The sequence below is a fragment of the Falco cherrug genome, chromosome Z, assembly GCF_023634085.1.
Source record: "Falco cherrug isolate bFalChe1 chromosome Z, bFalChe1.pri, whole genome shotgun sequence".
In the NCBI taxonomy this organism is placed as follows: domain Eukaryota; kingdom Metazoa; phylum Chordata; class Aves; order Falconiformes; family Falconidae; genus Falco; species Falco cherrug.
Window position 1 is genome coordinate 14232958 of NC_073720.1, and position 12650 is coordinate 14245607.

Here is a 12650-nt window from a genome sequence, read left to right on the forward strand (position 1 = left end):
GAACAGACTCTTCTAGAAGCTCGCTAAGACCTGTGGAGGGCAGGGAGGTGATTCAAGACAGCCAGCATGGCTTCACCAAGGGCAGGCCCTGCCTGACCAACCCGGTGGCCTTCTACGACGGAGCGACTACATCAGCCGGCAAGAGAAGAGCTCGGATGTCATCTGCTGGACTTCCGTAAGGCCTTTGACAAGGTCCCCAACAATATCCTTCTCTCTGAACTGCAGAGACGGCTTTGGTGGGTGGACTGTTTGGAAGATAAAGAATTGGCTGGATGTTGCATCCAGGAAGTAGCGGTCAATGGCTCCCTGGATGGAGATCAGTGACGAGTGGTGTCCCTCAGGGGTCTCTACTGGGAGCAGTGCTGTTTAGTATCTTCCTCGGTGTCACAGACGGGGGGATCAAGTGCACACTCAGCAGGTTTTCAGACGACACCAAGCTGAGCGGTGCAGCTGACACGCCTGAGGGACAGGATGCCATCCAGGGGGACAGGCTTGAGAAATGGGCCCATGGGAACCTCATGAGGTTCAACAAGGCCAAGTGCAAGGTCCCGCACCTGGGCTGGGACAACCCTGGCCATCAGTACAGGCTGGGGCAGCCCTGTAGGGAAGGATTGGGGGTTACTAGTGGGTGAAAAGCTGGACGTGGCCCAGCAACGCCCACTCGCAGCCCAGAAAGCCGACCGTACCCTGGGCTGCACCAAAGGCAGCGTGGCCAGCAGGGCGAGGGAGGTGACTGTGCCCCTCTGCTCCGCTCTGGTGGGACCCCACCTGGAGCACTGCATTCAGCTCTGCAGCCCTCAGCGCAGGGAAGACACGGACCTGTTGGAGTGGGTCCACAGGAGGGACACAAAGATGACCAGAGGGCTGGAGCACCTCTCCCGTGAGGACAGGCTGAGAGTTGGGGTCGTTCAGCCTGGAGAAAAGAAGGCTCTGGGGAGACCTTACTGCAGCCTTTCAGTTCTTAAAGGGGGCTTATGAGAAAGCTGGGGACAGACTTTTTAGTAGGGCCTGTAGCGACAGGACGAGGAGTAATGGTTTGAAACTAAACCAGGGTAGATTCAGAGGAGATGTAAAGAAGACATTTGTTTTTACCACGAGGGTGGTGAAAAACAGTGGGACAGGTTGCCCAGAGAGATGGTGGATGCTCCATCCCTGGAAACACTGAAGGACAGGCTGTAGGGGGCTTTGAGCAACCTGATTTGGCTGAAGATGTCCCTGCTGATTGGTGTGTGTGTGTGTGTGTGTGTGTGTGTGTGTTGGACTAGCTGGCCCTCACAGGTCCCTTCCAACCCAAACCATTCCATGATTCTGTTCTATGATCTGCAGAGTTAAGAGTCCATTACCAAAAAAAAAAAAAAAAAAGGATGGCAAATATGACGAAGCAGACTCCAAAACATAATTAGCATATAGAAAGCAAGCTGAATGAAGAAGGAAAATGGTATTTACCAACTTATTTCTTTTCCAAAGTATTGTCTTCTGTAGTTTGGTGCTTGTGAAGAATCTTAAGCTTTCAAATTTGAACAGGAGCATTAGCTTCTATTTCAACTCTGCAAGAGAGACTTTGATCCTGAAAAGTACGAAAATAGTAAGGTAGCTAAATTGTAAAAAAGTGGAATTTGTAGATACATACACAGCTGCATTTTGACTAGAAATCTTTACTGAGACATTACAGAAAAAACACATTTTAATTTGTTTCTAAAAGGATGGAAGATTTTAGGTCTGAATTTAATAGTGTTTTACTTGTTTGATCCTCATAGCTTCCATGACAGCAGACACCTCCCGGAGTTATTTCTTAATTTGTATTTCAAAGTTTTATTTAGAGATCAGCGGAGTAAAAGGTCTTCCTCTCAGAAAAAACATACTGAAAAGTTCCACCTGTGGCCCTAAAAAGAAAAGAATCATAGATGAAGAGAAAGTGCAAGGAAACGTCCATCTGTGGAAGCAGCAGGCTTGAGAAGAGAGTTCTCGATGATCTTATTCCCATGTATCGGAGTGGATTTTCTTACTGCTTGGGCTCCGCAGGTGCAGCTCTGCCCAGGCACCTGCTTCCGTCGTCTCCAGCAAAGTGCCAGTTTGGCTCCGACCTTGTGTCTGGGAGGGCTTTGAACTGCCTCTCTGCCCTTCAGTCATTTGCGATGCTTTGGATCAGAAGGCAGTTAAAGAAAGGATTTCCTTCACACTGTTAAAATGGAATGAACTGCTCTTCTCCGTTTTCAGTTCCTTTAGCGCCGTGAGATACACTGCTTGAAGAAAGTGGATGAGCCATCTTACTCCTGCAACCCTTCCGTAAGGAATGATCCTTCTTTCATTCATATCTGAGAGCGCTGCACCACATCTCAGCATTAAGGGATACGTGATGAAAGACTGTAATGGTCCTTCAAACGTCTTCAACACCTTTTTAATAAACAGCATTCTTCCACCTCGCTCTGCATTTCCTCCCCCACAACATTTTCATCTTCAGACATCTACTGTCCAGATCTGAATCCTCTAGTTTTCTTTACAAACAAGTAAGGCCCCCTAGGCAAACAGGTACACTGTCTTGGTAACCTGTATAACTCAACTGCTAGCAAACTACCATGTTTGTTATCTCCAGTCTTGCCTGGAGAGTGTCTTTTCAAAGGATTAATGTGTTTGTGCATCGCAGCATGTCCATTAGCCCCGACTGTGATTCTGTAACTATCACCCAAAACAAAGGCTGGAGAAAGACAGTTCGAGACTGTGTGAAGGCAGTTTCATGCTTTGGACTGGCCCTCTGAAGGTTTGCCATTTTCATTTGGAGATGATCACTCCCAGTACCAAGTTTTGCACTCTGGCCATTACTGTGGGACAAGCTGAAGCAGGTTTTGGGGACTGCTAAACATACACCACTGGTTTTGATATCTCAGCCCACAGAAACTGTCAGTATTATCCTGATATATGTGTATATGTTTCTTTGAACAATGCCTCTTGATGTTTGTCATGATGCTGCTTCACTTGGAAACATACCCTTTTTTCTTTTTTTTTAATATTACAGTATTGGGTGACAGTAATTAACCACTGGAAATTAACACACTTTTGACTTCCATGAAAATTTCAGATTTCTTCACTACAAAAATAAAAATTACTGCTGTTTGGAGTCACCACACCTGCATCTCTTCAGGCTACCATAACTAACTGGTGACTAGTAAACATATGGGAAATTTTTCTACAAACATGTGGGGGCTGCCAGAACAGCTCTAACAGAACAGCACTATATAGATGAACGTGGTATTTTTCCTTACCTCAGTAAATACGTATCCTTAGTGTCTTATACCAGTGTCTGATTTTGCTAACAAAAGTCTGTGTTCCGTTTATTGCTGCCTGACTATTTGTACTTCTTTCTATCAATCACTCAAACTCTTCTAAGATTTCTCTGAACTATTGTACAAGTAAGGTGGGTTTAAAATACCAGGGTAATTTGTGTGGACACACTTGTGCAGTCATAGCGCTACACAGCAGTAACAGCACTCCATGCGTAAATCACTTTACAGCAGAAACTAATAAACTCAGTTTTGTTAGATCAGTTTATTGCAACTGTTAAGTTACAAAAATAACTTCATCCATAATGACGTTAAATACTAAATACAAAAGGTAAACCAGTTGTGCAGAGCTGTTAAAATAGAACTTTTTACATATGTATGTTTTTAGGTAAAGTAGCTGACCCAGTTGTTCTTGTTTAGGAGTGCTGGTCTACATTTACAACTGTATTTAGTTCTTGTTGACCTGAAGACATATGGAATGCAAACTACATGTTAAGGAATTGCATTTCGTCTAGGCAAGACCGAAAACAGTAAGAATTTCTGTGCTGCTTAAGAAGAACACCAATGCAAGCCTCAATCCATTTTAAGTACAACAATTATTAATGAAACCAAACACCAGTAACTGGAAGTGCACAGCAGCTGAGAATTTTTTTTCACTTCTCTTCCACATCTGCTACCATAGCCTCGACTGCATTCCAGTCCAGTTTGCTGAGGATACTTCCCGTGCTTTCAGAAACACCATCAGTGTCCACAATGCCGAGAGGAGAGAAACTCACAGGATGCAGTGCAGACGCCTACTGGAGGAAAAGAAGATAAGCTGAGTCACTGCATGTCATTCGTGAACAAGACCTCTGTGCAGCCAGTAGGTATCACCCCACTGCTTTGAAACCTCTCCTAATCAAGTTATGTATCTGATTATTCTGCAATAAATGCAATTTATTTTCCTGTTTATGCACGCCCATTAGTGTCTGCTGCCTAGACAGACAACACACCTACGGAGCTGTTACAAAGAACACTGATTTTCAAGGCTCAGAAGAATGACTTTGCTTTTAAAGAAAAAATGTGTTTCTGTTGAATCACCACCATTTATGTGCCTCTGCATCTATCCCACCCACACATTTTGAATAGAAAACCACATTTCAACTAATGCAGAAGAAAACGAAGTGTTAAATGGCAGGCATCAAACCATTCCTAAAATAAGCACACATTCTACCTGAAACAAGGAGTCATGAGTATCCTGAAGTATTCTTTGGATGTCATCAGGCACCGTCCAAGGACTTACTACGTCTCGATCACTCTCTTGATCAACACCTTCCGTCTGAACTGCAGCAGCAACATATGCAGGCTTTTGTTTTGACATTCTGCTGACTCTGTGCTCAGCAGCTGAGGAGAAAACAAGCCAACAACAGCACTGTAACATTTCTTGTCATTTTCTTCTGAATGTCTTGAAACTTCAGCAAGAACAGAAACTCCAAGTTCTAAGAACTGAAGCTATGTGTAAACCCATACAGAACTAGCATGTCCTGTCATCTTGAAATGCTGTGGAGTTATGGTGAGAAAATGCTGCCGGTCCTTCCAGCCTCATGCTCTGACCTGTCTTGCCAGGGCAGAACACAAAGTGGAACAGGACTACACACGGTGCCTACAGCATCCAGGTCCTGTAGTGCAGTTTCCAAAAAGGGACATTACTACTTTATTTGATAGAGGGATAAAACTATATAAATCCTGTATTTGTGGCTTTTAGAAGACATGGAACTTTAGTGAAATTCTTAGCAGTGATGGGATATACTGGAGAAACACATATGAGACAGTGACATGAAATCAGAGAAAGATCATCTTTTATTAGTTTAAAAAGAGAATGTATTTGGGCAGGAGAACGACTTTCCACACATACAGAGGTGAGTGAGCAATTCAGGAAAAATGCCTATCTGCTTACTGTTGCTTCTCTCCCTTTCCCGCATTGCCAACTCCAATGAATTGACATTTGACTAGCCAAACAGAATCTCTTATTGTCCCACTAGTATAATTCTGCTGTAAGGGGGAATGGAATCAACCCACAGTATTTCTTAAGTTTCAGATTGATTCTCTCCTTAATCCTTTTCTGTCTGATCAGAAATTCTGCTCTCGTAATCAAGTCCCGCATCTGTTAAAGGATCTGACTAGGAAGAAACATTTATGTGAGGAAACTTTTGTGGATCCACACCTACACGGACAGGCATAGGAAATAAAGATCACTAGAATCTGGTTTTGTTTTTTTTAAAAAAAACTTCACTCATAAGTTTTTCCACTCTAACTTTATCACAAAATACTATCTTAAACAGATAACGTACAAAGGCATAACAAAGATAATTCCTACATTAAAGAGCTCAGAAAGTAAGCACAGAAAGATAAGGGAGAGGCACAACATTTGTGTACTGTACTGCTAACTAACTTGCTCTCTGTGGGTTTCAGCTGAAAAAGAGACTCAAGTCTTCTGTCCCTCCTGACTTCATAAGCCTGAAATTAGCATATTTGCTTCAGTAATCTCGGAACTGCCATCAGGCTAAAACCACTCTGGAGGTAAACAGAAGTACCCACTGAAAACATTTTGCCAGTTTCTAACGCAAAGGATTTTTATGTGGGGGAAAAAGGATTATTTTTATTATTCTAAACTAATGCTGTATCTCAGGCCTGTGTTCCATAAATTCTATCCAGGATGTATTCTGAAACATGTTCTCTGTGTCTTAGTTTTCCCGTGTATTATGTAGCTGAACAGCACTATGTCATTGCTGTTTGTCACTTACACTGTCTAGAATTAACAGGACAGTTTGCAGCATTTCTCATTCTTCCTCTGGAAGTACTTTTCTGCGGGAGCACAGAGGCATTTCCTGGGAAGACAAAGAAAGCACTTCCTCTGTTAGGTGCAATAGATCAAAACTGCTCAAAAGTCACTTTAAAATTTTAATCTATGAACTAGCTTCCTGGATTACACAGTACTCTTGCTATGGCAACTTGAGCTACTTTGGATTTAGAAAGCGATGGTAAGGAAAGGCAATTCTCATCACTTAACAGGCCAACGACAGCACCAGTCCTTGCAAAAGCCTCAGGACAGGAAACCTCCAGGATTATAAATTTGCCTTTCTATAGAGGTATTGAAGTTCCTCCCTCCCAAAATCTGGCAGTAACATGAAGATCATCTTCAGTGTGTGCTTTCATTCAGAAAGTTCTGCTCTTACCCCTGGACTGTGTTGAACCAAGAGCTGGCATGAGATGGTGTACTTTTTGACTGAAGCTGGGTTTGGCAGCAATTCTGCTCCTTTCTGACAGACTGGGACTGTCTGGATGACCTCTACAAGAAAAACCAGTAACAAAACCCAAATAGTTATCACTGTCTTACCACATACATTCCTCCACACAACTTGGATCTAACAGAGCTTATTTCAGACAGGGCAAAAAGGTCACAGAAGTTACCATCAGCCCACTTAGCTAAGGATCAATATCACACGTTGCTTGTGGGGTCAGTAAGCCTCACCAGAACCAGAACTGCTGGCAATCAGTGAAGACATAGTAATTTGGCTTTACAAAGAGCCAGTTTAGGTGCAAGAAAACTTAATGCTTAAAAGTTACTGCCAATCTTAAAGTGGCTTCCTGCATGATATTCCTTAGTGTTTCTGATTCTGGCAGGGCTGATATACTTAAACTGCCCTTGGACACGACCAGCAGGCTCTGTACAGCACTGACCACATTCAGTTTAATGCTCTATCCTGGAACTTTGTCTATCAAAAAGAGATGCAGAAATATTTAAGTCTGGAAGTTACAAGACTAAGTACACAGTTCCTCTTATTATTCTGGAGAACATAAAACTGTATGTAGAAGAAGAAAATGTATACTGCAATATTCACCTGGATTACATATACACACACGTGACGTTAATGCCATCAAGTAGAATAAATTTACTATTTATAACAATCAAATATCACCATCTCCTCAAAGGGCAATAAGCACCAAAGTGCAAAAGAAAGAACAAGTAAAATCCTAGGTCATGAAATAAATTAGAAAGGAAGAAAGTAAATCTAGAGTTTGCTGAACTCTTACTAGTCTATATGTGTGCACAGGAGTGGTTCTATTTGCTTCTTGCTTGTTACTAGATGCTCTTAGGATCATTAACTATGTTTCTGGCTATAGTCCAGTGGAATTGCTGTTGAGTGAAATGGGTTAGGACATTGATTACATTGATTACAGAGTTGACTTATTCTGTGCTCTGAAAAGCATTTTTAGGGATCCCTCCAAGATCTGCGCTAATGGTTATAAGAAGAGTGGTGCAAAAACTTAAGACTCCTCTGATCTAGACAAAGTGTACCTGCCAGATTCTGCCAGAACATAAAGCTTCTCTCAAGCTAATCCTATACTAACTACTAGAAATTGCAGACAAATTTCAAGTGTGGTAAAGACACCGATACATCACAGCAGGTGCAACGCTTAAAGCTGTTACCTTTTAGCAGATGCTATACACCTGCTGTACTCTTGAGGTGATCTTGTCCTGGACAATGGTCTACACTCATTTGCAGGTAACACCATTGCTTCAGATAACATTTCATTCATCAGAGAAAGTGCCTGGGATATTCTCACACTGTGATGTTCAGAAAACAGGGCTCTATGGAGAAATAAGATTACATATTAACTCAAGCTATCACTCATCTAATTGCAACTAGTTTGTGAGTCTTGTAAGGCTACACGGTAATCAGAAAAGAAGAACGTATTTTTACAACTTCAGAGAAGATATACTAACCCTTTTAAGATCATTAGCAAAAAGCTAAAACATTTATTAACAATGGATTTGCCAGAATAAATGATTCAATGTTGGGGTGTGTGTGAAAGATACTTGGAAAGTGAAAAATACAGTCAGAGGATGAAACATGTTCAGAGTTTTCCTAAATGGTAAAGCAAACTTGATTTATTTATGCTTTTGGTTGAAATGCCATTCATATCTGAAGTTTCATAGACAAAATAGTTAAAAATACCTCTTCCTTCAGACTAGAAGATCAACATGTAAGAATACCACAAGTTACATTTACAGCAACTTACTTGTCTTTTTCTTCTTTCTTCTTCTGGAATAATTTAATGTCCTTTGAGGTAGGACTATGATGCTGTGCAAGAAAGCATAATAATCATTAACTTATTCTGTATTGTGGTTTCATTCCAATCTCTTGCTCTCAAAATGTAGACCTATTTGACTTGAAAGTTACTGTTTAAGACACTCTCCAGAATGAAAAGCAGTATGAAAGCTTATGTCCCCACCAGGAAACTCGGGTAATATTGGCTCTATAAACTGCCAGTCTCTCAAAATAAGTGAAAGTTTGCAGTCACACTTCCCATAGCTCATATGATTAAAATACTAACATTCCTATGGAGATGTCTTCACTGTCAAGCTCAAAGTCTCAGATGGCCTCATCTTCAGTTTCCTAAAAATCAGTGACATTGCTAACAGTAACTAACCTAAAAAAACATGGCAAGGTTGCACTTTGACCTGTGTTTGCGAGAGTGCAATTTGAGTTTTTTTAATGCTTTCTTCTAAAAATAAACCCACCAAAAGCTGAGATTCCTTCCATCTAATGAGTCCAGTAGAAAAACCTGTAACAAAAGCATCTAGTAGATATTCATGGGTTGGAAACACAGGAGAGGGAGAAAAGCAGGACCCGTTTTTTGTGAATCACTTCTCGCTACACATGTACAAGAGAGCAGCCAGGTTCAACTCTGGCTGTTTAAAACCAGGGGAAATAAATGTATTTCATAGATGAGATCTGTTACCCCAAAAGTGATTACAACTGAATTATCTAGTAACTGGAAACTTCTCTGTATCACATGTTTGCTGCTTGGGAGCAAAAGCAGTAGAGCTTCAGCATGGAAGAATTTACAGCACACCCTGCATTCAACTGGTGAGTAAAAAGTATAGGGATATATTTGCTATTGCTAGGTCTCATCTTCTGTAACCCTGGAGCTTCCCCTGACTCAGCAGTGTCTTTCCAGGTTCCAAAGGTATCCAGGTGACAAATGGACACTTTAAGACTTCATACTGACTACGAACTTATTTCTGAACTAATCTTGTACCTTTTTCCCTCCCTTCAGTTATTTCCAGCACAGTGCAGATCAGAAGAGATGTATCAGGCCATAAATGTGTTTTCACTAATTAAACTTAAAATTAAAAAAAATTTTGGTAGGGAAGACACTGTTTGCTGAGCCTGTATTGAAACCCGCTTTCAACAAAAAAATAAATCAGGTACTTGAGATATATGCCATATTCTAACATCTCTGCTGACCCTCTTTAATTGCATACATTTCTTTGTGTGTGAATGACAAGGATGGGTCTAGTATCCTCTTGGGTTCGTAAAGGATGCTGGCATCTGAACTCTGCTTTTTAAATTCAGTGGGTGTTTTTGGAAGGTGTGGGGGAAGATGGAAAAAGATGTGAACACATCTTCACAACTCCTGTAGTTACCACTCCCTGACAAAATATAGCTCTTTATCAGTGAATGCTACAGTTATGTCCATTACAGTCACGGGGCTGCAATTCCGGAATCTAGAGCTGGGGGACAGGTTGCAACTGCCACGGGCAGGCAGTTGTCGTTACTGCAGCCTGTGAAGAACACTGGAGTATTCGCTTACTGATCACTTCTGACAGAACTATGGCCAGCTCCAATGAAATAAAGTTATACAAATAAAGAACCCATTAAATAGGAAAAAAATCACCAACAGCCTTTATATTATCTAACCTGAACAATCAACACTCGTACAATACATAACAGTTACTCTTCAAGATACCCATTATTCTTACCACGTTCTTTCTTAGATTGAATGGATTACGCTCCTTCTGTCGCTGTTCATCTCGTTTCTTCACATATTCTCTCATTCTTTCCTTTTGCTTTTTTTTCATCCAGGCTTGTATCTCCTTCTTCTCCTTCTCTGTTCTTTGAGAATGTCCAGCAGGAAAATCATGAACCCTGAGAGCAGATGTAAATGGGAAATAATCTAGCATATCCTTTAAATTGCAAAGAATTGCAACTACACAATACAGTAAAAATACAGCAATCTCTTTAAATTATGAGCCAGCTGAAAGCCTAAGTAACAAACAACAAGAACTTTCTTTTCTGCAAAATTTTGCTTCATAAAATCCTGGCACAAAAGTAATTTCCAAGATGTCTCCTAATTTTTTTCTTATATTTATCAACTACATTCAGGTAATAGGACCAAAGCTTTGAATGTGGACTACCTGTTATTGACTTCATAAGAAAACCACCACAGAAAAAAGTGCAAGTCATTTTGCTTTGATCTTTCATTTTTAAGTATGTATGGTTTAAGTATGTAAAAAGAAAAAAAGACTGATGAGATGGTATTATCCCTTTTGTTCCCTCCCCTCAACCTACGAGTTCCATCACAAGTCTGTCTATACAAAGTAATTTTAAAAACTCTAACAGAGCATACTAACAACAGAAAAACACAGTCAATAAGAAATGCTAACGTAACTTTACCCTCAGAGTTTTTCAGAAATATCTGCAGTAGTCTTTAACATAAGCAGCAGGGTAACAGGTATTTTCTTCACTGTCAAATTAAAACCACTGACCAAAAAATTAAATACGGTATTTTCCAAGAGAAGTGTTTCAATTTCAAATGCCTGATTTTTTGCAGACCTTTTTGAAACTTCTCTCATTTTCAAGACTGGCTGGCTCTAGTAATTCCAGAATCATCAGATATGATCATAGCAAAATGAGATAATCATAGTAGCTGCAGTTCAACTGAAAGCTTATCTATTGAAGCACTGAAAGTCCTCAAGGGATCAGAAGAACTCTGACATATTTGAATATGATTTACTTTATGGCAAAGGGAATTGTCATTATCAGAAGTATTTACAGTCACATGTGAAAACAAGGAAGTGAAATTAAGTTGTCTTTAGGTTTTTGGTCAGGCTTGATTAAACACTACTTGAATGCATTTCTGAAATTTTCAGTAATTATGAAAACATTCATATAATTGCACAACAGCTAGCAACATCTATATGTTGACATACCCATTATTAACGTGTTTGGAATTCTCGAAGGATCAGAAAGATGTTGTGATCTGTGCACCAATTTAGGTTTAAAGTTCTTAAGCTCCTTTCAAAATTCAAATACATGTTAGAACAAGTAGACCAGAGCACAACACTCTACTCTACTTGAATGAATCACTAAACCATCCTGAAACACATTATCTTAAGCTGGTGTGAACTGTTGCACCAACAGAACAGATTGTTTGGCATCCTGAACAGCTGTATTTTTGCCTTGTAAGCAAGCGGTATCACAAACAGGCATAGAAAACACCTGTCATTTCAACCTATCTCATCAAAGAGCACAGCTGATTTTATAAATAACAGTCAGGAAGGTACAGAAATCTCCAGCAGGGAGGAGAACATGACAAGCTGGAGTATGGGGCTGGAAGCTTCTGATGCTGCTTTGCCACTGATGGGAAATTTCTATTCTGCCTTTCAGAACCACTTTAGAATGCTCCAGTCCCCTTGGCTGAATTGAATCTGCTGTACATATAGAGTTCTGCTCCAGTCTATACCTGGTAGGACACGCAAGCAGGAAGGAAAGAATTTCAAAACCAAAATAATAAAAAACAATTAGCACATTTGACAATAATGGCCAGTAAAACAGTGGCTATTAAACAGTTCTAATACTAGTCACACTGACATAAACTCAAATCACATGCTTGCTTCCATTTTTACAGTGTGTGAGCTATGAGAGTAACAACCAGAGTTAAAATGATTTAGCTAATGCATAATAAAAAACAGGCAGAGATTTTCTTATCCTGTATTTTTGGAAAGCCCAGCTCTGACGGAGACATGTCACCTTCTACTACAAGATCCCTAATGATGTCAGTAACACCACTCAGACCAGTAATTTGCAGGGGATCTTCTAAAAAGCTTGAAGTTAGGCAGAGGTAAAAACAAGTCACTAATTTAAAGCAGAACATGCCTGCGAGAACAACAAGCTAAAATCCTTCCTTTCATGCTTAAAATGAGAATATTCAGGTTGTTTTACCAGAAGCCTTTGGACTAAATTTTCCACCCCCTACATCTCACTGTGTTAGTGCACACAAGCAACACCCAGACAACGTGTGTACATGCACCACTGTCTTTAAAGTTACCATCCATCACCTTAGCTTCAGTGTCGCCATGTACACTTCAGCCAGCTTTATAGCCTCCCAGTGTGGATGGGACAGCATGAGCGAGACCTGACTAACATCAGGGGTACTGCAGCAAAGAGGGCTTCGAATAAACCATCCAGAAACATGGCCCCATGCAGAGCTGAACTGCCTGAGCTCCACCGGGGTGCGTGAACATGGCTGGTCCAGAGGAGG

The 12650-nt window shown here is 40.7% G+C and overlaps 1 protein-coding gene across 1 annotated transcript in view; it reads right to left on the minus strand.

The window, feature by feature from the left end:
* Window positions 1-3524: 3524 nt before the first annotated feature.
* The window catches only part of CPLANE1 (ciliogenesis and planar polarity effector complex subunit 1), a 66079-nt gene continuing 56953 nt past the window's right edge, over window positions 3525-12650 (minus strand). The window contains exons 44-51 of the mRNA XM_055699030.1: window positions 12084-12213; window positions 10090-10293; window positions 8343-8404; window positions 7750-7911; window positions 6494-6606; window positions 6062-6145; window positions 4492-4661; window positions 3525-4072 (exon numbers count right to left, since the gene is read on the minus strand). Coding sequence (XP_055555005.1) covers window positions 3932-4072; window positions 4492-4661; window positions 6062-6145; window positions 6494-6606; window positions 7750-7911; window positions 8343-8404; window positions 10090-10293; window positions 12084-12213 — 1066 coding nt within the window. The 3' untranslated portion in view covers window positions 3525-3931. The remainder of the gene's footprint in view (window positions 4073-4491; window positions 4662-6061; window positions 6146-6493; window positions 6607-7749; window positions 7912-8342; window positions 8405-10089; window positions 10294-12083; window positions 12214-12650) is intronic.